The sequence below is a fragment of the Lactuca virosa genome, chromosome 3, assembly GCF_052849685.1.
Source record: "Lactuca virosa cultivar CGN04683 chromosome 3, Lactuca_virosa_CGN04683_v6, whole genome shotgun sequence".
Taxonomy (NCBI): Eukaryota; Viridiplantae; Streptophyta; class Magnoliopsida; order Asterales; family Asteraceae; genus Lactuca; species Lactuca virosa.
Window position 1 is genome coordinate 7,114,617 of NC_136428.1, and position 25,991 is coordinate 7,140,607.

The 25,991-nt window shown below is 35.7% G+C and overlaps 4 protein-coding genes and 1 pseudogene across 5 annotated transcripts; 2 read left to right on the forward strand and 3 right to left on the reverse strand.

The window, feature by feature from the left end:
- The first annotated feature begins 1,392 nt into the window (after nt 1-1,392).
- LOC145165160 (flavonoid 3'-monooxygenase CYP75B137-like) lies at nt 1,393-3,276 on the forward strand. Its single transcript, XM_079083844.1, has 2 exons — nt 1,393-2,420; nt 2,491-3,276. The coding sequence occupies exons 1-2, from the start codon at nt 1,473-1,475 to the stop codon at nt 3,109-3,111; spliced, it is 1,569 nt and encodes a 522-aa protein (XP_078939970.1). The 5' UTR covers nt 1,393-1,472; the 3' UTR covers nt 3,112-3,276.
- Nucleotides 3,277-5,408: 2,132 nt separating this feature from the next.
- LOC145162191 (telomerase reverse transcriptase-like) lies at nt 5,409-7,251 on the reverse strand. Its single transcript, XM_079081411.1, has 4 exons — nt 6,900-7,251; nt 6,175-6,240; nt 5,795-5,944; nt 5,409-5,690 (listed from the first exon to the last, which is right to left on the reverse strand). The coding sequence occupies exons 1-4, from the start codon at nt 7,200-7,202 to the stop codon at nt 5,643-5,645; spliced, it is 567 nt and encodes a 188-aa protein (XP_078937537.1). The 5' UTR covers nt 7,203-7,251; the 3' UTR covers nt 5,409-5,642.
- Nucleotides 7,252-8,924: 1,673 nt separating this feature from the next.
- LOC145163273 (uncharacterized) lies at nt 8,925-11,370 on the reverse strand. Its single transcript, XM_079082112.1, has 2 exons — nt 9,779-11,370; nt 8,925-9,696 (listed from the first exon to the last, which is right to left on the reverse strand). Exons 1-2 carry the CDS (start codon nt 11,368-11,370, stop codon nt 8,925-8,927), a joined length of 2,364 nt encoding a protein of 787 aa, XP_078938238.1.
- A 1,568-nt stretch (nt 11,371-12,938) lies between these two features.
- LOC145165161 (telomerase reverse transcriptase-like) lies at nt 12,939-17,231 on the reverse strand (annotated as a pseudogene). Its single transcript, XR_013739932.1, has 8 exons — nt 16,873-17,231; nt 16,490-16,573; nt 16,289-16,354; nt 15,674-16,069; nt 14,427-15,487; nt 13,852-14,363; nt 13,497-13,769; nt 12,939-13,426 (listed from the first exon to the last, which is right to left on the reverse strand). The product of XR_013739932.1 is annotated as a telomerase reverse transcriptase-like (transcript).
- A 1,224-nt stretch (nt 17,232-18,455) lies between these two features.
- Nucleotides 18,456-19,817, forward strand: LOC145163274 (uncharacterized). The gene is made up of 4 exons (XM_079082113.1): nt 18,456-19,094; nt 19,166-19,259; nt 19,358-19,634; nt 19,712-19,817. Exons 1-4 carry the CDS (start codon nt 18,456-18,458, stop codon nt 19,815-19,817), a joined length of 1,116 nt encoding a protein of 371 aa, XP_078938239.1.
- The last annotated feature ends 6,174 nt before the right edge of the window (nt 19,818-25,991 follow it).

Genomic DNA, 25,991 nt, shown 5'->3' on the forward strand with positions numbered 1-25,991 from the left:
CATAAAGTAATTATTTGCCCAAAATAGGCATATTGCACGACCTATGTGCTTTTTCACTTGGATAACACCGATCGAATCACCCAAATACACCGTAAATGTATTTTTTCAATTCTATGTTGCTTTCAAATCTAGTCCAACTCATTCTTAGGTCCAGTCACATTCATTCTAATAACTTAATAAAACCAAAGGACTTCCAAAAACATGGTATTCACATTAAATAACATCCAATTTCATAATCCAAACAATTAATCACAAGCTAAATATGGAGTTTATGGGATCTTAAGTTTAAATACAACACGATGAGCTCACACAACATCATGAGTTCTAAACATTATAGGATTGTAAGGTCATAACCCAAAGTTTCTCTTCTCTCGTATAAATGTAGGGTTGGAAAGATTTTAACTCAGCAGACTCTGTAAAAGCTAACTGATCTGATAAACCGTACATGATATTTTAAAAATCTTTAACACTCATAATATTCTATTGGAGGACTCGAATATCAGTCTCTTAATGGTATTGTTTATCAAAGTTAGATTGAGTATACAATATATCCAAGTTGGCCCAAACTTCCTTTTATCAAAGTGACGATTTTAGAATTACCAGTTTCCCATATATCTAGTAATGTTGCATAATAAGCAACTTTCTCATATATACTATTTTTTCTATTACACCAGATGTTGGATCATAGTGTTAATTTTTCTTTCCAGTTCCACCATAAGCACCCACATCCACAATTAATTCCTTTCCAGATCCACCATAAGCACACACATCCACATCTTGTATACATGTCGGGGATGAAGTTACACCCGTTGTCAAGGGGACATGGCGAAAATACCGCTAATGGGGAATAGTATTACGTTAAGGATCATAGAAGGAGTTGAAGAATTCAGATTGGGGTGACGCAAAGAAAGATGAACATCAGGAAGGATGTGGGAGGTCATAGAGGTATGTGGTCGAGCTTGAAGAGAATTAGGTCGAACTTGATAGAGTTAGAGGGGATCATTGATCAACAAATCTTCGAAGTCAGGGAAGGTTCAAGTATGGTGAAGGGGGCGAGATTTGATGGTGTATGGATGATGGAATTAGTTGAAAGGGCCATACGGTAGAGGATTAACCTAATTCTACTAAGCACCCACAATGTATGAGTAACGAATTTGTACATACATTTGTGTTTTAAAAATAACTGTTTTTCTTCCCTCGTAGAAATTTATAATTTTACATATACTCCACACTAGATTTGAACTTATAATAATAATAATAATAATAATAATAATAATAATAATAACACTTAGAAAAATAATAACGCTATTATATCCAAGTTGTAAATGGAGTAATGGACAAAGAGTATTTCATTAGGGAGGTGTTTTTTAGTCAATAGGCTGAATCCGCCATTTGTGACCGATATTTAAACCAACTACCATCATCATTCTTTATCAATTTCATTTTTACTTCTCTGTTTGCTTATCCCTGCGATGTTGAAACTAATTGCCGCCCCTGTATCTGACGACTGGTCACGGTGGTGGGGATTTGGCTATGGCGATGAACTAGTCGCTAGCACCATTCTCATCATCGCCGCTATGTTTTCTATATTCTGGCTTGTATGGATCTTTATATCAAAGGACACCCACCCGCCACTGCCGCCCGGCCCACGATCTCTGCCACTCGTCGGAAACCTCCTGTCTCTTGATCCTGAGCTCCACTCCTACTTCGCCATCCTCGCAAAAACATATGGACCCATTTCCAGGATCTGGCTCGGTAAAAGAGTGGGAATCGTGATCACCTCCCCGGCCCTAGCCCGTGAAGTGCTTAAACTCAACGACACCACCTTCTCCAACCGTGACGTTCCTGTTGCCGGCATGGAGTTGACGTATGGTGGAAACGACATCGTCTGGTCCCCTTATGGTGATCAGTGGCGGATGTTGAGAAAGATTTGTGTTCATGAAATGCTTAGCAACAAAACTTTGGATTCCGTTTACTCTCTCCGGCGGAAAGAGATCCGGAACACAGTTAACTACTTGTACCGCCGTGTCGGGTCTCCGGTGAACTTAGGCGAACAGATGTTTTTGACTGTGTTGAATGTGATTACCGGGATGATGTGGGGTGGCACGGTGAAGGAGGAGGATAGGGCGAGCCTAGGAGCGGAGTTCCGGCAAGTGGTCACCGAGATGACCGGATACTTGGGGATGCCGAACTTGTCTGACTTTTATCCGGGTTTGGCCAGGTTTGATCTTCAAGGAGTTAAAAAAAACATGAAATTGTTGGCGAAGAAATTCGATGTAATCTTTGAGACGATGATTGATCAACGGAGGAAGATGGGTGGCGATGAAAACTCGGATTTTTTACAGTTTTTGTTGCAGCTTAAAGACGACACAGATTCCAAAACACCATTCACAATGGCACATCTCAAAGCTTTGCTCATGGTAGAGATTACAACTTATTAAACTAATTGACACCTTCATTTTCATCTAAATTTAAAACTCTTAATTTCAGGATATGGTGGTTGGAGGGACAGAAACGACTTCAAATACTGTCGAGTTTGCACTGGCTGAGATGATGAACAAACCGGAAATCCTGAAAAAGGCACAACAAGAATTAGAAACGGTGGTCGGAAAAGACAACATAGTGGAAGAATCCCACATCAACAAACTGCCATACTTATACGCCATCATGAAAGAAGTTCTTCGTTTGCATCCAACACTTCCACTGTTGATCCCACGTTGCCCTAGCGAGTCATGTGTGATTGGTGGCTACATGGTTCCTAAAGGTGCGCGAATGTTCATCAATGCATGGGCAATACATAGAGACCCTACGATTTGGGAAAACCCATTGGAGTTTCGACCTGAAAGGTTTTTGGATAGCAAGTGGGATTACAATGGCAATGACTTCAATTATCTTCCATTTGGTTCTGGAAGGAGGATATGTGCAGGGCTAGCAATGGCGGAGAGAATGTTTATGTTTTTGCTTGCATCGCTTGTTCATTCATTTGATTGGGAATTGGGTCCCGGAGAGAAACATGATCTTTCTGAAAAGTTTGGGATTGTGTTGAAGAAGAAAGTTGCTCTCATTGCAATTCCAACACCAAGATTGTCAACCCCCACAATGTACGAGTGAAGAAAGCTTCAAATGGGGTTATACTTGTAAGTGATATATGATTTTCAGTCTAAACCATTGCAAGTAGTTTATACAATATGTCTAGATGAATATAGTTTTTTTTTTACTCAATAAAGATGTTAAAGATTTCAGTGATTATTAATAAATATTAAGAACTCGATAATAGATATCTTATACAATATATAAAATATTTATATAATTAGAAACGTAATTTTTGTAAAAGGAAGAAACACAACTGGTGGGGCCATCTTAATTCTTACATATGATACGAACCACATATAAAAGGTAGCACCCATAAAACAAAACGCAAGAGCAGCAAAAACAAATTCCAACTTCTTGCTGCCATTGTTGACCGAAAAAGTATTATTTAAGATTTGAAGTGCACGTCAGAAACAAAAATAAACACAAAACGAATATATGAAGGGCGTTTGATAAATAGAAAAAAACAAAAAATAATAAAAAAAAGGACATGAACAAAAATAACTATTTTTCTTAATTATATCAAACGTTTTGATCCTATCTTATCTTAGAGAAGCGAAAACGGACATCAATTTTGAAATTTTGTCAAATTTAAAATACAGTATGTGTTATGTTTTGGAAAGATACAACAACCCTTGACCTATAAAATATCTTTTCAGGAATAATTGTTGACAATGACAAATAAAAATTAGTATTAGTTTTGGAACATCCCTAGTAGGTAATCACCATTGAATTTCGAAATTCCTCCTCCGTAAAAGTTGACAATAAATTTTGCTAGTTCCAAAGTATTTCAATTTCGAAATTCATTAGTTGCTAAATTGTGATTTATTTGGTTGTATATTTGATAGTTTTGTAAATATACTATCCCTTCAACGTTGCCATAGGATGTTGCGTTTATTTGTTATTTTATTACTTTGTAGTTGTTATGTGCAATTTATGCCAACTAATTTATGCAATGCATATCCATCTACTTCTCATTTCTCAAGTTTCTACTCTTGTATTAGCATTTCTCACTATAGCCCCGTTTTTACTCTGATTTTAGAAACATGAGACCACATAATGAACTTACGAAGTTCATTGTCTCTGTAGTCCCCGATACTTCACTCAAGACATAACTCAACATACATGAATGCAATGGTTATGCTAAAAAGTCTTTAAAAAAAAAAAACTTAAACATTCCTCATTCTTTAAAACTCTTTAAAAATGTATTTTCGTACATAAATACATAGCATCGTCTTTGCTCGTTTAAGCTTCCTATGATACCGTATAGAATTTATCTCATGAATAAAACATTGATAAAATGTATTCGTCTTAAATATATTTATTCCGACAATTATGCCCATTTAATTTATTTTATTAGAATTGCCTAATTCCAATTCAAAATTTAATTCATTAATTAACTGGCTGACAATACAACCCAAAGAAATAAACTAGTAAAGCGATCCATATAACTGCCTATCTAAATTGTTTGGTATATAATAGACTATAATCTTTTGATTTGTAAAATTCTAATTATCCATAAATTATATGATATCTCATTTAGAATTTTATACTAATCAAGATTTTAACAATTAATAGTATAATTTGAGCCCACCAAACAACATAAATCCATTTCATCACAATCTCTTTACTCTTATCGGATACAATTTAGGTTCAAGAAATCTCATGAAGTAAGCGAAGTCTGCTGACATATACGATCCAAATTTTCAAAAATGATTGTGGGCTTCTTATATTCGATTACATTTACATTCTTTGTTTTAATTCTAAAACTCCATTATACATCCTTCCATTCTCATTTTTTTCATTTTTTTACCCTAATCTAGTAATAACTTAACTTCTTAATAATACATAACAAAATACAAAACAAACTAGACCATTAAAAACATCTCGTCAATATGCTCAAAACAAAGAGCAATGATGAATATATAGAAATTACTAAAGAGCAATAATGAATATATAAAACTACTAAAAATATCTTGTCGCTATAAACGACTACTAAACGTTTAATACATATATTAAATATTAAATTGATTTTTTTTAGCTGTTATAATATAAAAAATATCATTTGGTTTATGATTTAACATACAAAATATAGGTTTAATAAATAAATAAAATGTTGCTACCCATTTATAAACCACTTAAAGTTTTATGGATAGTAGAAATATGTTTATACTTTATAGAATGTATAAATTTATATAATCAAGAAAAATCAAACAATCAAAAGCATTTATAGACAAAATAAGTTTGAAAAGAATTGTTAAAATGGAAGAGTTAAAGAATCCTACAAGAGAAACAATCATGCATGTTTGGCAAGCATGTTACACCCTCTGCACATATATTCAAGCATGATAAAACGACAAAGTATTCATTAGGTGTTTTACACATCAAGTGAATTAAGCCAAAAACAAAAAGAAAGAAGCAGCACCATCTTTCAAGGATTCAATACTTGATTTTCCCAAAAAACAGAATATAAGTATATTACATTCTGGAAAACTAATTAATTACCAAGTTTGCATGATCACACAACTTCCTACGTTTACAGCCATGACAACTCATACAACCTTCTGAATCAACTTGTTGGTGAAGTGGCAGTGGCACACCTAATCAATATAATATTAACGATGAATAGATGGAAGATGATGATAAGGGTAAAAGAAACAAGGTGAAAGGGGCATAAATGATACATGCATAATAAGTTAGTTACCTGCTGAGTTTTGGAATCGGATTTATTCTCCAAGATTTTCCAGCATAAGTCAGTAATTGGACTTCCTGCTACCTGTTGGTGTTTCTTTCTATGCAAAGGAACAAATATCCAATAATTCTTCAACAAATAAACCATCAGCTGGTCTCCTACCTGCATATGATTATGGTATAAAGATTTTATATATAACCCTAATAACCACATTAACATTACAACAGCACAATCCCTAATTAAAATACTTCAATTTCATCTTTTCAATGTATACTTTGATTGATTTTGTGTTTACTTGTTTCACAAAGATTCTTCTATCTTGATCTAAACATATATATCTTTAGAAACATTTCATCATTTTGGGAAAGAGAGGTGAACTAAATACGAATTACCCTCTTTAAAAGCAGACTCCATGAAGCTGATGTAAGAGCTTCTACAATGATGCTTGAACGATCATACTGTCAATATATATCAAGGGGGTGTTTGACTTAGCTTTTCAGGGGACAAAAGTCCTTTTTGGAAAAGTTACCAAAAGTCAGGTTTTCACTTTTCCAAAAAGTTCATTTTTACTTGTATCCAAATCCAAAAGTAGCTTTTAAAATGCATTTGCCAAACATCTTTTACCTTCGATCTTCTCCTAAAAGGACTTTTGGCCTCTAAAAAGCTAAGCCAAACACCCCCAAGTCATTAGCACTAATATATAGGGTCATGAAGACAACAAAAGTTCAGCTATAACCCCATAAAAGTAGCTTACATTATTGTTATAACCAGCGCATATAATATTCTCTGTGGATGGTTTCTCACATAACATCATTTCAATGCTCATTGTAACAATCTACACATAGCCATCAATGCAATTATACGAGTCTATGAGTTAGAAGAAGAAACAGCTTATAGCATTCAATGGTAATGAAATTCGTTAGTGACCACCTCATCTACGACATTGAGCTTTCTTTTCAAAGTAATCGAATACTTATTTCATTTCATGAATTGATATTAATCTATAGTTTTCCTCCAATTTTCATTTTCGTAGAAAGTCAATTTTCACCTCTTTTCTTCAAAAAATTCAGTACACTTGCTCTGTGTGTGTGTGTGTGTTTGAGAGAGAGAGAGAGACCTCTTGTTGGGACCAAAAAGAATGATGATGGGAAGGAGGAGGAGAGGGCGCAACTTCCGAGACGACCACAAAACATTGGTTGAGGAGCTTACGGTAGTCGGATGGATCGTCTTCTCTGAGCAGAAACGCCATACGGTCACCGGCAGGACAACAATGGAGACAATGCCCAATACATTTGCACATTCTTCGAATCGGCGCCGACGACATTGGAGGGATCAGGGATAATATGGTTTCCACGAGAGTACGCGCACGATTTTGAAACAATTCCCATAGCACCCCAGGCACTCTCTGCTTCTTCGTCATCTGGTTCCGACTACTAAAGCACCATCGACACTAAAGTCCCAAACTAATTTTTTTTTACACAAAAGCCTGAATTACCGGCATTTATTGACCCGATTGACCTTTTTTGCCGGTGCAGCCGGTTTACTTGGTGAAGTGGCACCAAATGCTTACGTGGACCACTGATTTATTAAATGAGAGGCTTATGTGGAGTTGTCGACCTTACTTAAGCACCATACCGTCAATCCCCATGAACCCTAGCTTCGTATTTTTCAAAGGAAAAGACGAGAATGTCGTCTTCTTCATCTGTTGGAAGCAAGGCTGTGAGAAGGTCCAATCCCCCTCAAAGGACACATTGCGACTGTGGTGACTTAGTTGGAAGGTGGACTTCATGGAAGACAGGAAATCCTGGAAGAAGATTCATTGGATGCCCAAATTAAAGGGTTAGTTGTTAATGTTGAAACTCTTCATCTTTTAGTTTTTTTTCTTTCTTTAATCTTGGATTATCCAGGATTCGAGTAAAGATTGCAAATTCTTTGATTGGGTGGATCCTCCACTCCCTAATCAGTGGTATAAGGACTTGCTCTTACAATTGCACAATGGGTGGAATGGAGATGTTGTAGAACAAATGGAAGAAGCAGTAGTAGAAGTTCCAGCTCAAGTGCAAGGTGCAGGTGGTGTTGTTCCAGGGTGGTCAATGTTGTGGTTTATTTTGGGTTTATGTTTTGGTTTGTATTTTAAGATAATGTAGTGGGATATGTAGTCACTATGTACGATGTTGTTTCTTTTGCAATGTAATGAACATTTTACTTATGTTGTACTGAATTATGGTGAAATCAAAGTACAACAACTATGAACCACATATGAATAATAAAACTGTCAATAACCAAGGCTAACCTGCACAACCAAATTTGAACTAAAATATGACATTGACCAATTGTGACCATTGCTTAATGCCCTTGCTTAATTACTAGTAATTGTTTACAAAATATGAACCAATATAAGTGGATATGTACCACCATTTACAAAATATGAACCAAAAGATGGTATGCAACAGTTTACATAGTACCACCTTTTACAAAATATGAACCAAAAGATGATAACCCCTATCCCTAATCTATAATTAATGCCTTATCTTCACACATTCCTATACCAAGAGGGTCAACCACCTTCTTTTTTAGCTTCTGAAGAATGATCCTCTCTGAGGGTCTCCTTGTTCTGTGTTGCATATTATTCCCAAAATACCCTTGTTGTACTGGATCATTCACTGGAACACCTTCTTCATTTCCTTGAACATCTTCAGCTTCCACTTCAACTCCTTCTCCACCTTTATCATTTCCTTGAACATCTTCAGCTTCAACTCCTTCCACTTCATCCCCTTCTCCATCTCCTTCGTCTCATTCTCCATCTCCTTCTCCATCTTCTTCTTCTCCATCTCCTTCTCCTTCTTGTCCATCTCCACCTCCTTCCACTCCATCTCCTTGCCCATATCCTTCTTCTTCTTCATTACCTTGTCCATCTCCACCTCCTTCCACTCCATCTCCTTGTCCATGTCCTTCTTCTTCTTCATTACCCTGTCCACCTCCTTCCAATCCACCTTCAACATTGGCAGCCTAAAACAGAAAAAAAAAATAGTAAAAAACACATAATCATATACATAAACACTAAATGAAACCTTACCACATATCCAAACTCTTCTAAATGAGCTTTTGTAATTCCAAGGCATCTCATAATGTCTACATCACTCTAACCTGATTTCCTCAACTCTGTAATTTGTTGTGTAATGTAGTCCATATCTGCCATATCCAGCCCATCTCCATCACTCATCACATCTACATCAACCATCTCTTCCGATTTATATTCTTCATTGACCCTTTTTTGGGGTGGTACTGTATTTGAGGTTTCACCTCTTTCAAACCAACTATGAAAGCCACCCCCACCTCTGGGTACCCTACCACCTCCTCTATTTCCCCTTCTCCCACCTCTACCACGTCTTGTCCATTGGGTTAGACTAGGGTCCAATCTTGGCCTGCCTATTTTCTTATTGGGTTTAGGATCTGGTTCAACATGTGGATTTTTACAGGTTTTCTTGTTGTGCCCCTTTTGTTGACAGTTTTGACATTGGACAGTTCTGCCCTTTGAGGACACTTGAGAGAACTTGTCATCCCTCTCTGAGACATGCCTTTTCCTCTTCACAGTAGGCCTGCCTGGCATCCTCCTCTCTAAGGGGGGTAAGGGCTTAATATAAGGAGCTTCAGCCCATAAATTGCTGCCATTAACAGGTAGAATGTTAGAACTATAACTTGAAATGTACATTGCCTTACCAAACCACCTGCTGATAAATGTCTTTGGATCCTGATGAGTTAACATGATAGATGCTTGGGCATGGACACATGGTATCCCTGATACATCCCAAAGTCTACATGCACAACTTCTTTTCTTTATGTTGACTCCATATGATTCAAGACCATTTCTAACTTCAAATTCATTTTGCCCACTAGGGTGTACCCTCCAAAACCTGCAAATAAAAGTTATTACTAAATTAGCATAAAAGTTATTAATAACTTAGCATAAATGTATACAAAACAAGGAGAACTTACTTCAAGTCCTCTCCAAATTCTTCCATTTTCTTAATTGCAGATGGACACACATCTCCTTCCCATTTTTCAACTAACTCCCTGAGGTTGTAAAACATGTCCATCATATATAGCCTTATCTCTTCAAGCATGGTCAGCAGTGGCTTCTTCCTAGCATCAAGTATAACTGTATTGAAGCATTCTGCCATACCATTTTCTACAGCCTCACAGGCTAATCCAGTGGAAAAGAAAGCCTTGCACCATGTATTTGGCTCCCTTGCCATTAGATGTTCATAAGCACCTGGGCTAATCTGTCTAATCTCATCCATGTGATTCTTGAATTCCCCCTCTACAGTTGATTTGGCAGCCTTCCAGAATAGGTTCCTTAACTCAATTTCACTATATACTTTTCTGAAGTTGGCATAGATATGTCGTGCACACTGTTTGTGCTCAACATATGGTAACACCTCCTTTGTTGCCTCAAGAAGACCCTTATGTTGGTCTGAAATTACACACATGCCCCTTCCTGCATCCATTCCAAGGTCAACCTCTAACAACTGAAGGAACCACTTCCAGTTAAACTTATTCTCAATGTCAACTACAGCCCAAGCTATGGGAAAAACTTGATTGTTTGGGTCCCTACCTATGGCTGTTAATAATTGTCCCTTACACTGCCCTTTCAGAAAAGGTCCATCAATCCCTACTACCCTTCTACAACCCATCTTCCACCCTTTTTTGATTGATTTGAAACATATGTACATCCTTTTGAAAATAGTTGTACTATCATTGTTGTCTTCAACACAAATTTTAATGGTGCTGTCTGGATTGGATCTTAGCAATTCACCACCATAATCCCACACCCTTGCATAGTGATCACCTAATTTTCCCTCAATCATGGACATTGCCCTACATCTAGCCCTATAACTCCTTACCCATGAAATCTTAGTGTGAAATTTGTGTTGAACTTTTTCTTGGATTTCCATAGCTTTCAAATTAGGTGTCCTAATAAGTTCTTTAAAGAATTGTCTAGCTAACCATGTTGGTCCCATAAGTTTTCCATTGTTAAAATTCTTGACACATGTATGATGTGGATACATTTTCTTTATTTGGAATGACTTTTCAGTGCTCATCCAATAGGCTTTAACATAATAAGGACAACCGAATTTCTCATGATCACTAGCACACACACAATGTAGTCTAACACTATCACATTTATTAAACCTAATCTGATAACCTTTATATATGACATGATTTGTTAAACAGAGTTTAAGTTGCTGTGGAGATTCATACCTTTCTCCCTCTTGAGGTTTCATTCTATTCCATTTCACGTTTGGATCATGTGTGGAATATTTAAACTGAGCTTCACTATCATTTTCCTCTTCATCCACAACTTCATCTACATTTTCTTCCTCCTCCTGTTCGTCATCCAAAGGTTCTTCTTCCACGGGTGCTTCATCATCTTCAATATTCTCGAATAATGGGATTATGAAGTCTTCATCTTCATCGTCAATAGACAGTGAGTTCAAGAACTCATCTCTACATCTCCTACTCTGTTTCTTTAGAAGGTCTTCATCTAGTTCCACGTCGATTGTGTCAAAGTCCAACACACCTTCCATCTTCAAGGCTCCAACTCGTATCTCCCTCGGACTCGAATTCGTATCTCCCTCACAGTAAAAACCCTAGAATCGTCGCAGTAGAAATAGAGGTTTTTCCAGCTCGATTAACTCTTCTTCATTTAATGATGTCCTCGTCATCTTCCAGGTAAGCGTTAGTAGCCACATCAACTCGATTACCGGCTATAAAATGAGTTACCGGCAAAAAATGTCAATCGGGTCAATAAATGCCGGTAATTCAGGCTTTTGTGTCAAAAAAAATTAGTTTGGGACTTTCGTGTCAATTGGATGAAAATATCGGGACTTTACTGTATATATCCCATTTTATATCTACGAATAAAACTTGGGTTTATACTCATGAATACACAATAGTGATTGACGTTTGGAATAGTGACTGAAACCTTGCAGAAGCCAGAAGGGAGAGGGAAGGTCAGTCTCATTATTTGAAAACTACAAATTTAGTCCCGTGTTTATCATCAAACTACACCCTTTGGTCCTCGTGTTTGTCAAATAACTAAGGTCCATGTCTTAAACTTTTAATTTTCCATAGATAGTCTTTACTTTTTACATGTATATATTTTGTTTTGGTTTTGGTTCCCAGTTAATACCATAAGTTTAAGTCTATCAACTCATACTAAAATGACTTTTTTATCCTTTATATTTCAATTTATATTAAAAATTTTAAACAAAATTATAAAACCCTGTCTACTTATAACTCACACCACGTCGTTTTTTTTTTCATTAGACCAAAAAATATACTCTTTATAAGTCATGTTTATAGCAATCACGATTGTCCACACATTGTGGTCTTCTATATGGAGAGACCACATCAATGAAAGGGTTCAAACTTTAATTCATGTTTTGACTTTTTGACTAGTGTTTGGAACAACTATTTACTTATAAAAAAAACTATTTTTTTATAAACTTATAAATTTACCACTTCATTTTATTCTTTTTCACATCATTCTATTTTTCTTCTATTACACATACATATATAAATACATTGTGCCAACTTACTCTCCCGGAACAAAATCCCAACATTCCACAAACAAATCGAAACTGGATTGTTGATGAATCGTTTTCATTAGACACGACACCACATCAGTTTCCGAACTTAGACTCCCCACAATTTAGTTTCAATCTCCATATCCCACAACAACCAATTTTCCAACATCCTTTTTCACAACAATTTTTTTTCCAACAAACCGTTTTTGTGTATGATGTACCAACAACCTTTCATGCAACCACAACCGATACCTGATTCTCCTGATGAAGTACTAGAAACACCATTGGACGGAAACAATCAAAAAGAAAAGGGAAAAAAAAAAACTAAACCCACTCCAACAGGATCGAGGAATTGGACGGAAAAAGAAGAAACCAATTTAGCCGAGGCTTGGATTTCGGCTAGCCAAGACACAATCAAAGGAAATGTTTATAGTGGAGAGGCCATTATAGAATGTAAAAGTTTTGATTGTGACATGATTATGGAAGAATCAAACTCAAAATAAGTTTAAAAAGTTTTGTTAAAATGGAAGAGTTAGAGAATACTACCAGAGAAACAATCATGCATGTTTGGCAAGAATGTTACACATTGTGCACATAAAGTCACGACTAAAATAAGTAGTAGCAGTTTACTGAGAGCTGATTTTTGTAAATCTAGTTCAGACAAAACATCAAACACGTTGTGATCAACTTTAAAAGATGATAACACGACAAAGTATTCATTGTTTTTATACATCAAAAGTGCATCACCTAACTGAGGTTTCAACTTTCAAGGATTCAATACTTGATTTTCCATAATAGGGAGGAGTTAGACTTGTGAGTAGCAAACTTCAAGGCAGGTGACAGCGACACCATTTCTCCATGATCATCAAGTGAAGTTTTCAACAAAAAAAGCACATCCTTATAACTCCCTGTCTTCCGCTTTAGCACTTCATAGTAAGCTCTTAATCCAAGCCATTCCACTTCTCTTTTTTTCACCCTCAGAATTGGCCTTAAACTTTCATCACTTACCACACAACCAGAATACATCTGTTTCTTCATAAGCTTGTACATAAACCTAACAAAAATGACAAACACATGTAACATCATACAAATACAGAAAATCGTGGATTTATTTTGTGAATTACCTCAAAGAGTTGCGGATGATGTTCATATAGGATCCCGCATCAAGCTCACACATGTGAGATACATGAGAGACATAAGCATGGAACTTCATCCCGCATATCAGAAACGCTTGATAGATATTTAATCTCACAACTCCTTCTGAATTTATCTTTGAATCATAGAAAATGGCATGACATTTTGGTCGCAAATAGTTGCACAAATTTTCCCTCAAATTAACAACTGGACTCCCTTTCCAACTCACTGTAAGACTTGAACTTATATCCCCATCCAAGTACCTTATCAAAAACCATCATAAAAATTATTAAACAAAAACAAAAACATATTTGAAGTAAAAATTAAATTAAATAAATAAATAACCTGGTGTAGTCTGCTTGAACTTCTAGAGTATCACAGTTAATTAACAAACCACTCCACTTGAGAAACTTTTTATTACCATCTTCATCAAAATAAACCCTATTTGATTTTGAGTTTGATTCTGCTATAATCATGTCACAATCAAAACTTACACCAAATTTCTCTTTGTTCATTTCACAATTATACTCCCTGAATCCTCTTCCTAACCTTGACAAGAACGCAACAGCATGTTTCTTTGATGTTGAGATGAAAAGAAAATCATCAATAAACCTCATCAACAATTTCTGACAAGAATGCCCTCCATCCGACATACCAACCTTATCTAAAAACGGAACAATTTTACTATTTTCCATGTGCCCATAATAGAATGAACACAACAATGGAGACAAAATACTTCCTTGAGGCATACCAGAATTTTGGAGGTAAAAGTTTTTGTCTATTTTTAACACATTGTACTTCACATGCTGTTGCAGATTAAAAAGCAATTCATCTTTCCTTGCTTTTCTTTTTCTTCCCTAAAATCAAAATATCATCAATTATTTTTAATTCACATATTATAAATAAAAACAGATATATACCGTATCAACAAGGATGCTGTGGGTGTGGGATGAAGGGTAAGATCGGAATTGTGTAGATGAATTGATGTATTTAGAGATTTGAAGTTTTCTGTTTGTTGAAATGCTGATATTTTGTGTATGATGTAAAAGATGATCATCAGTGATCACATCTTTCATCACATCAACAAGTTTATCCTGATCAATAGAATCATAAGCTTTCTGGACATCAGCAACAACCATATATACACCACCACCATCACCACCCAATCCACTCTTGACACCTGTCAAGAACTCACGCCACTTTCTGTGGACATCATTATAGCTGAAAACTGATGATCCTAACTTTTCTGCTTTTTCAAGTTGAAGGTCTTTTAGGGCAGCATGCAGATCTCTAAGAACAACATTTACAGCTGTCCAGTTCCTATTGGTGTTGGGAAGTGTTGACGATGATTTAAGATTGGCTAATGGTCTCATCATCCCATTTTGTTTTGGACGGAATCTTACCCTTGAGAAACCAAATCTTCTCTTACTTATAATCTTTTTGACATCATTCACATCTAATAAAGTGTAGCACTTGTCTTTCAAGATTGACACTGAACTTTTCATCAGATTCTCCCCAACTGATTTCTCATAATAGAAAACATCCAGTTTTCCATGTTCACTCTCAGTGACATAAAAGTTGGCTTGTATTAATGGCACTATCAGGTGTGTGAAGAACCAATACATCCATCTTTCCAAAACTATTCCTCTGCTTTCCCCAAACTTGAAGTCACAAAGAGTGTCTATTTGATAGGAAGGAGAAATCTGACATTTTGAGTTTATGCATACATTCATTTAAGGAAAACTTCTCGTATAACCTTAATTTGATAAACTTGGAAATGTTCTTTCTGAGGGGTCTCAAATTTCCTAGTAGTTCTTGTGGAACAATGCTTCTAGAAGCTGCCCATATAAATGACACCACTTGCCCTTTTGAGCAATATAACCCTTTTTTATCCAAGATATGTTTTTTCAATATCTTTGAACGTGGGCAGTGTTTGGCTCTTCCAATAAGAAGCTTGAGATGCTTACGGAGAGAATGATATCTGTAGCAAGATTAACAAAGGGAGTGAAAAAATAAAATTAAACGTATTTATATATATATATATATATATATATATATATATATATATATATATATATATATATATAGACCATATGAACAACACATCTACCATATCATATATTATATATTATATATATACTTGAAAACTTTTCAACTAATTAATTACCTTGTGAGGTGAAGTAGAGGCTGCATGATCACACATCTTGTGATGTTGGGATAACAACTTCCTTCGTTTATGCCTGTGTAGCCATGCATATGCTCTTGCTCGCTTCCTACCAGCTCCATTTTCAGGAACTATGATGGAATCCTCATTAGAAGTAGAAGTGGTGTTGAAGTTGGAGCAGTGTTTCATGTGAAGTCCACATTGGGTTACAGAAGCCTTCACATTGCATCCATAACAAGTGATACAACTTATGGAATCGGATGTATATTTCAAGAGTTTCCAGCAGGACCAGCACGTGTCATTAATGGGAGTTCCTGCTACCTGATGGTGCTTGTGTTGATCCACTTGAATGAATATTGAAAAATTCTTCAGTAGATACACCATTAGCCCATCTCCTACCTGCATATGAGTATGGTATAAAGATTTTATAACCCTGATAACCACATTAGAACAAGACAATCCCTAATTAAGATACTTCAGTTTCATCTTTTCAACGTTTACTTTAATTGATTTCCTGTTTACTTGTTTCACAAAGATTCTTCTATCTTGATCTAAATATATATATCTTTAGAACATTTCATCATTTTGGGAAAGAGAGGAGAATGAAATACGGGTTACCCTCTTTGAAAGCAGACACCATGAAGCTGATGTAAGAGCTTCTACAATGATGCTTGAACGATTAAGCTGTCAATATATATCAACTGATTAGCACTAATATATATAGGTTTTTGTTGGAAGAGAAAAAGAAAGTAAAGGTCATGAAGACAACAAAAGGGTACAGCTTACAAGTTCAGCTATAACCCCATAAAAGTAGCTTACCTTGTTATAACCTGCCCATATCATATTTTCTGTGGATGTGGGTGTTTTCTCACGTAACATCATTTCAATGGTCCTTGTAACAATCTACACATAGCCATCAATGCAATTATATGAGACTATGAGTTAGAAGAAGATTATAGCATTCGATGGTAATGGAATTCGTTGATTCAAGTAGATGGAGTAGTGACCACTTCATGTACAACACTGAGTTTTCTTTTTCAAGTAATCGAATACATATTTCATTTCATAAATAGACAATAATCTCAAGTTTTGCTCCATTTTTCATTTTCGTAGAAAGTCAAAATTGAACCTCTTTTCTTCAAAAGTACACTTGCTGTGTGTGTGTGTGTGAGAGAGAGAGAGAGAGAGAGAGAGAGAGAGACCTCTAGTTGAGACCAACGAGAATGATGATGGAAATAAGGAGGAGATGCCGCAATGTCCGAGGCGACCACAAAACATTGATTGAGGAGCTTACAGTAGTCAGATGGATCGTCTTCTCTGAGCAGAAACGACATACGGTCACCGTGGCTACAGCAGTGGAGACAAGGCTGACTACCCGTGCACCGGAGTTGAACCGTCGCCGACGATGGTTGAGGGATCAAGGATAGTATGGTTTCAGCGAGAGTAAGCGCACGATTTTGAAACAATTTCCATAGCACCTCGGGCATTCTCTGCTTCTTCGTCATCTGATTCCAACCTCTAAAGCACCATAGAGACTACTGAGGGGGGAGTTTTAAATCGACGAACAAATAGTGATTGATGTTTGAATAGTGACTGAAATATTGCAGAATATAAAGAAAACGTTACGTCTATCTATTTGAAAAATGCAAATTTGGTCCTCGTATTTAGGGAAAATGACATTTGAGGGTAATAAAGTCTTCGATAAGTACTCATTTGGTCCCTTATCTTTTTTTTGTCTTTATTATACCATTGAACTTAATAATCCTGCTCACCAAAACCCTCGATACCGGTTATCACCTGTTTTGCCGGTTATCTCATTTAATTAGAGATGACATGTCTTATTACGTAGACCTAGAACACGTTGCAAACCCGTTACTCTTTCACCCCCTTTTCTCCTTACAGTTAGGGTTTAATCGAAGATTATAGTTACGAAATTGAAGAGAAGTGGTGAATACGAGTGTTACAGTGAAGAAGATGGCCTCTGATTCCAAACTCAGTAAGTATTTGACAGTTTATGTACATTATAATGGTTTATTTGCACCAAAATCATTAGTGTACTTGAACGCTGTTGTTGTTTCAATCTCTGATGTCGATTTTGGTGCAATGGATCTCAAAGAGTTTAAGTTGTTCGTTGCAAAGTTGATTGAAGGCAGTTGCGATAATGTATATTACTGCACTATAAATGAACCATTGGCAGAGGGTATTAGGAGAATTGGGAATGATTTCTGACTACTATGAGTTTATTGAAACGGGTTATAGTGATGAAGCTAGTCTAACAATGAATGTGTATATAGACCACGAAAATGAAGTTGTACTTGATTGGGCTGATATGGAAGTACTAGAAGATGATGAAGGGTATTATTCTGAGCCAGATGTGGATGATGATAAAGATTCACAACTTTCTGATGATATTCCATATGAGCATGAAGCAGATGGTTACATTCCTTCTCTTGACAAGACTGTTGGTGATGAATTCTTACACCGGGTGTCAGGTATTTCTAAGGATAAAAATGATGAGCTTGAAACTGATGAGGTTAAAACCAACAATGGGGATGACAAACCAGTGTACCCTATCCATAATGAGAACCAGAAATGGGACAAAATGGTGCCAATTCTAGGTATGAGATTCTCTAACCCTATGGAATTGAAAAATTGTTTGACTAACTATGCAGTGAAGAATGGATACAATCTTTATTATGAGAAAAATGATAGTCAGAGGTTATTAGTGAGATGTTGTAAAGATAGCAAGAATCCCTCTTGTCCTTTTAGACTGTGGGCTTCCTAGATGAGTAGTGAAAGGTCTTTCCAGATTAAGTCATTGGTTGATGACCATAACTGTTCAAGAGTCTTCAAACTTGGTTCCATTGTAACATATAAATGGATTGAAAAGCATTTTAAGAATCAGCTTTTGAAGAACCCCAAAATGAGCATAAGGAAAATGAAAGCCAAAGTGAGTACAAAGTTTAACTTGATTGTTAGTGTGACTCAGTGTAGAAATGCTAAGAGATATGCTTTGGATGAGATAGAGGGTAGTTTGATAGAACATTATGGTAAAGTATGGAGTTATGGTGAAGAGATAATGAGGACAAATCCTGGTTCAACAGTAAAGATAGATGTGAATGTCATGCCTGATTCCACCACTTACTTTTCTAAAATGTATGTGTGTTTTAAGGGTGTGAAGGATGGTTGGATTGCAGCATGTAGGAGGGTAATAGGGGTAGATGGTTGTTTTTTAAAGGGTATATGTAGAGGCCAACTGTTAGCAGCTATGGGAAGGGATGGAAACAACCACATCTTCCCTATTGCATGGGCTGTGGTGGCAGTAGAAAATAAGGAAACATGGAAGTGGTTTCTTGACCTCCTACTGGATGACATTGAAATGGGAATTGGTCATGGATTGACCCTCATATCAGACCAACACAAGGTATATTTTCTTTTATGTTTTGTTTGAGTTCAATGTTTTTTGTCATGTCATCCATACCTTGTTTCTTTCAGGGATTGGTAGAGGCTGTCAAAGAAAGAGTTCCAGCAGCAGAGCATAGACAATGTGCTAGGCACATCTATGCTAACTTCAAGAAAAGATTCAAAGGTGAACAATACAGGAAGTTGTTTTGGGCAGCTGCTGCTAGTACTACTCAACCTAAATTTGAGGCAGAAATGAATTCCATAAAAAAATTGACCCTTTAGCTTATGAACACCTCATGGAAAGGGACCCTAAAAGTTGGTGCAGGGCATTCTTTGAAGTGGACAGGGCTTGTGATGCTTATGAGAATGGCATATCAGAAAGTTTCAACTCTGTTATTGATCTTGCTAGGAAGAGACCACTCATCACCATGTTGGAAGAGATTCGGATTTATGCAATGGAGAGGATGTATAGAATACTGCTAGAGGGAAAAAGTTGGGGTAATTTAAAAATATGCCCATCTATAAGATTAAAGATATCAAAGTTAAAGAAACAACAAAGGTATGATATAACTTGTATTTTATAAGTATTATTATGTCATCTAGTAGATTAATAGAACTTGTTATTTTTGTGGACAGATTTTGGGGAGTTATACCTTCTGGGGTACAAAAATATGAGGTTAGGATTGGAAATGATGGATATGCTGTGCACCTTACCAACAACACATGTTGGATTAATGTCTAAGTCCATAACTATAATTGGTAAGACTTGACCCGACCCGGCATGGTCCAGTTGGGTTGCATGGCATCATGCATTTGGATAGACTATAATGAGAGAAATAACACTTAAGGTTGGTTAATATATTATAAGTTCTAATATATTAATAAGGTTATTTAATTAGTATTGATCAAGAATTAATTTGGAATTAATTAAGTGATCAAAAGGAGACTAATTAAATATATGGGTTGATTGTGTAAATCATTCATTCTTATATATGTGGGCTTGTGATCCAAGATTCCTTATGTTGGACGAAGTCCATGGGGTGACCCATGGATACTCCATGGAGGTTAAAATCCATGGAGCATAAGGAATGGGTAAAGTTATGAGTTACATGGTGTAACCCTAATAGCCACCATATAAAAGAATCCCATGGCTCAAGAAATCGTGCACTAATGTGTGAGTGTGAGGGCTAGACGATTTCAAGGAGTGTTCAAGTTTCTCTCAAGTTATTCCAAGTGTATTTGGTGTTGTGTGAACCATTTGAGGTGTCACACTTGGGGGACTAGGCACTCAAGCTTCATGAAGACATTCTACATCAAAGAGGTATATATTCTATCTTGTTATATTTATTATTTTGTATGCTAGATTAGGATAATACCTTGGATGTTCATAATTGTATGTATAATAGAGAAAACATAGATCCAAGGTATTTAGGGTTGCATGTACACTTAGGAGTGTTAGAATGCTCATAACCCAACAGTGGTGTCAGAGCCTAGGCTTGTTTTCTTGTTATACTTGCAAAAGTAGCTGAAAAATCGAGTTGGATGCATATATTCGATTGTTTTGGCTGGAATTGGACTAGGAACATTACCCTAAGATGTTTTTGGACTTATAAACTTGTTTTCGATGTGGTAATGTTCATGCTAATCCAATTTCTAAGATAATTGTCATAATTTCAAGATTTGTATTAGTTTGTATGTTCATGCTAATTTCTTGAAGATTGATGATTTGAATTATCTTGTTCTTATGAGGTTCTTAGATTAATAGAAAAGTTGTGTGAAATAGTTATTTTCAATCCATTTTAATCTAAGAGTTGATTCCAAAGTGTGTTTTTGTAACTTGTCCTCAAGTTATATGAAAAGTCACATTTAAGAATCATAAAACTCATAAAAGTTGGCAAAGGTTACAAAATGAAGAGTCTAGTTCTAATTAAATGGTTTTATGACTCCATAACATGTCCTCAAGTTATGGAGGTTCAAGAGTCTCTTCATTAAATTAAAAAAAAAAGTGTAACCTTAATTAGTTCCATAAGTTACAATAAAAAAAGTTATTTTTTTTATTAATTAGTTTAAAGTCTTCCATAACTTGTCCTCAAGTTATGGAACTTGAAGAGTTTTTTTTTTTTTTTTTTTTTTTTTTTTAATTAAAACTACTTTAAACTCATAAGTTATGGAATTAATTAGTTTTGAATAGTTTCAAAACTTGCCCTCAAGTTTTGGAATTTGAAAAGTTTTCACTTATGAATACTTTAATTCCAAGTTAGCCCTTAGAATTTTAAAAGTTAAAATTCAACCCTTATACTTTATAATATTATAAGTTAATAATATTTATATATATGTATAAGAGTAAAGTCAGTCTTACCGTTAGTAGGCCTCATTCACGAAGCCGGTCTATAAGGGGGGTATAAGGTTACGGCCTATAAAATGGCAGTTTAATGGGTGTCCACTCTCACCCACCGCTTCCTTGACTGGTGGAGGGTCGTTAGCCGAACGGGTAAGACAAGGACTATAATTCTCCTTTCATTAAAAGTATTAATGATAAATACTAAGTAACTAAACTCTTATTAATATCCAATCTTAGTTACTTAGGGAAATGTGAATTTGGTGCTAACCCATGAAATTACACTTTGCACTTTGCTTAAGTCGTTAGTGGAGCGTGTGTGGTTAACCGGCACACTAACCTGGACTTAACAAGGTAGGCAAAGGGTAACTTAATATTTATCATAGTATCGGTGGAGCGTGTGTGGTTAACCGACACACTGATTAAGGGGTAAATATTAAGGGTACCAAGTATATTTGCATGGTTATTCATACCTTGTTTTGTGATCCTCGGCATCCCAGTCACAAAACCTGAAGGGCACACTCGAGATTGAAACATGCCTTTGAACAGTTCAATGAATCTCAAAGATCTAGGACTTTCAAATCCAATTAAAACCTAATAAATTATTTCGTTTTTCATGGTGGAAATTGGTGAATCGTCATTCACCTACCTTCAAATATTTTATAGCTTGGATTACGACATCCCTCTTCTAAGTTATAAAATAGTTTGTTGGGTCCTAGCCTTAATATTTCATATTGGGTGTCATATTAAGGACTTTAAATCAACTATCTTGAATATCTCCCAAAAAGATGTATGGTCTAGACATTTATGATCTTCCCAAATCTCTTGAAACAAGCTTTCCTAAATGAAGATGATGTCCCATGGATATCATACTTCTTTCACCTCCTCCAATTATTCTCCCTAACCCACAAGTTCTTAAAAAGTTTAAGGTCACTCAAGCCCTATTGGCAAGGCAAGGTCTAGGTGTGATCACATCTTGGAGATGTAGTCACATATTGACAAGCCGGGAGAGTTGGGTGTCAAAGTCTTGAGAAAGTTGGTGGCTCAACTACTTTCTAAGTCACATAGTGAGTTCTTTTGGGAATCCTATGAAACAGACTAAGACAAGACCCTTAATGATCTTATCTATTTGCTAAGATCAACTTCCTAAAACGCTATGGACATTGACAATGATGACATTGGATATCCAGTAAAGCTCTCTCTTCCCAATGGAAAGGGATCGGCCATAGTCAACTCGGTTGACCCAATGGTAAAGAGAGAGGCGAAGTCTGAGATACTCCCATTATCAAGGGTCCATAGGTAACTATTGCCAAAGGAAGGGGCATTGGTTACGAAGCTGCCAAATTTACCTAAGGATGTTAAAGTCAATAAGTTTGGCTCTACTTCAGGTAAAGTCCATTATCTAACTCTATTAAGTACATGCTGATTCTGATCGCGAAGATGGATTTCAATCGCATGGTTCGGTGATCAGAATTTTGGGCTATTACTTAAGAGTTATGATATTTATATTGCTTAGGAATAGATAACAACAAGGTTTTCATATGGATTGTAAGGATAAGTTTTTCCGCAAAGTTTTAAAATAAAAGAAAAAGGTTTTGATTTTATTTATTTTAAGTATCCTTACAATGACATTTGTGAAAAGTTGTTGCTTATAAGATTTCATTGATAGCAATATTGGAAAAATGGATTTGATTCTTTCGGTTGTGGTAGTGTCTAATATTACCAAATACGGAAAGATTCTCATCACCCAAGGTTCAATTGGACCGAAACTTGGAATCATGCAAGTTGTATAGTATGATGAATGAGAACTTTCAGCTTGGAAAATTAAGACTAATTCCTTATGTGAATAAGGAAAGGACTAAGGGATCGAGTACACATTCTTGTGCACTGGTCAAGTCCACCACAAAAGATCAAGAAGACTATTCGTCATGATTTACTTAAGTTCAGTAAATATGGTTATACTTATAAGTTTAAGTATAAGTCTGTAGCATTGGAGAAGTTTCAATGTGAGACAGAACGAATAAGAAGAATCAAAGTATGGCAGAAAGATAAAAGTTTCTCAAATATGAAAAGATGGGAGAGTACTTTAGTATCATGTTTATGATCATCTTAATGATTAAGATACCATATCACAATTGGTCCTCTAAAGTCATCTTAGTGCATTCTTATGACTAAGAAGAGGAGTCATGAATTGTTGAAATGGTTAAATCAAAAAGATGAGTCATACTTCATTCCAAAACAATTCTTAGAGTCATACTCCAAGATTGTAACTTGAGTGACATATCTTAAAGAGGGTTTGTTAACACTAGTCAAATGTAAGAGTAAAAGGTTATCTACTCTTGTACATTTGAAATTGGTAAGTTGTGATGTTTTGGATAAAACAGAGACCAACTTAGGCCAATTGTGTAAAGTGTTAGTCTTGATAAAGAATCTGCACTATCTCTTGAATATTTGACAAGGGAGTCTTATATGTAAAGAGGACAGTGGGAGTCTTAAAGCTCTTGAAAGTTTCAAGACTTAATCAAGAATAAAACCTAAAGTCCTTCACTAGCACACGACTTGAGGTTTATAACCTATCGTGTTGAAATTTTTGTGCCTATTCAAGTTGGCTTTGCATAGGAGTTCTGAGAGTTCTCAATTGGTTGCACAACTACTTGGAAGCAATGGCAGGCACCTGAGCTGCCAAATGGCAAGAATTTAAGATTGCACAAGTTTAATCAATATGAGTTTGGATTTGTCACTAACCTTGTCTTGTGATTATGGTTTTGACAAATTCACATGGATACGAACACACACACTATTAAATCTAAGTGTCATAAGGTTTCTCTCCGATTCATGAAAATGATGGTGAGGAAACACTTTCACTAAGTAGATTTTAGCTAGATAGCAATTGTGATATTTGCATTCTCAAAGTCGTTAGTGGAGCGTGTGTGGTTTACCGGCACACTAACATGGACTTGTGAGAAGTGGCAAAGGTCTAAACAATTGAGACTATGATTACGGCATCCCTTTTCATAGTTCTAAAATTGTTTAGACACACATGTGAGCTATCTAAGAGAGGTGTATGATTTTGATAAAGTTTTATCAAAACAATCTAGTATCAGAAATCTGAACTTTGGTAAGAAAGTCAGCTGATTTCTGAGTACGTGTCAAAGCTAGTGGGAGCATAAGTGTTATGCTAATAATCATCATGTTAGTGGGAGCATGATAATTATGACAAAGGTTGCAAGTTAGCAATGTTAATTATAGAAAACAAAAGTTTCAATTCGTAAGGTTGCAGGGGTTGAAAAAGTTGTTTTGCTATAATTAAGGGAGAGGAAATTATACTTCATTTCAATTCTAAAAGCTTAGATTGAGATTTTAATCGTATTTAATCAAGGATATATATATATATATGAATTTCATGTTGGAATGGCTCAACATAAGGAAATTCTATATATGGGTCCATTATTTGCGTTCTAAAATTCGATTATGATTACGACATCCCTTTTCATAATCTGAATTTTGAGAACTTGGCAAATTGAAATGGAAATATTATAGCAAAAGACTGGTTTAGTCTTTATGTGAGACATCATGAATCGTGTCGCATATGCTTCGGATATAGGATCGATTACATGTGCTATATTCATCCTTTCTAAAATTTTCCAAATGCCTGGGGCATTATGAAGGGAAAAGGTCTAGAATTGGATATGACTAAAATGATTAAGCAATTGTCGAGGACAATCTAAGGTTTACCAAAGATTGGTTGCTCAAGGACAGTTGGAAGTATAATGTTAATTCTGGAAGGACCATATTGACATAATCTGTAAGGAGGCAACTCTTGTTCAGAAGTGATAGTCAAAATGGAATATGGAAATGTTTCAAAGTTAGAAATTATTCAATATGTGTAAGATTAGGAAACTTAATGAAAGAAGGATGTTTCCAAGGAGCTGATCTCCTTTGGAATGCTCTGTAATGATTGTTGTCAAGTCTTTCTCACTTCGTGCATAATCATTAAGAGGATCAATGCATATAAGTTTAGAATCTAACAGATTTCAGTAAAAGGCATGAATTTGGAATTCTTGCATTTGCAGTAAGGATTTGGGACTGTGAAAAGAGGATCATTGGAGTGATGTTCAATTGATCTATTTTACAAAGTAAAGATCATAGACAAACATAGTATGCATACTTGGTGTATGGAATGACTAGTGTTTAGAAAACATAGTGTACATGCTTGGAGCATGGGACAACTATTGTTTTAAATTCAAGTATAAAGTTGATAAAACCGAAACAATGAATAATGAGTAATCAGTATGGTGATAAATAAAAGTGTTTATTTATATTCATAGGGTTTGATACCATATTTGATTCATTTATTCTTGTGTTTCACTTTGCATGTTTTGACTTCCAGAATAACTAAGTCGCTCTTCCTGAATGATTAAGTTATTCAAACCATCCACAGTCGGTCATATGTTGGAAGTAGATATGAATCAAGACTGTCATGGGTTGGTTTGTAGAGGTCCAAGTTGGTGGACAAAGTGGTGCTACAACACTCATGAGTGCTCATAAGTTCTGAGTATTGGATTCAATCCGCGCTCA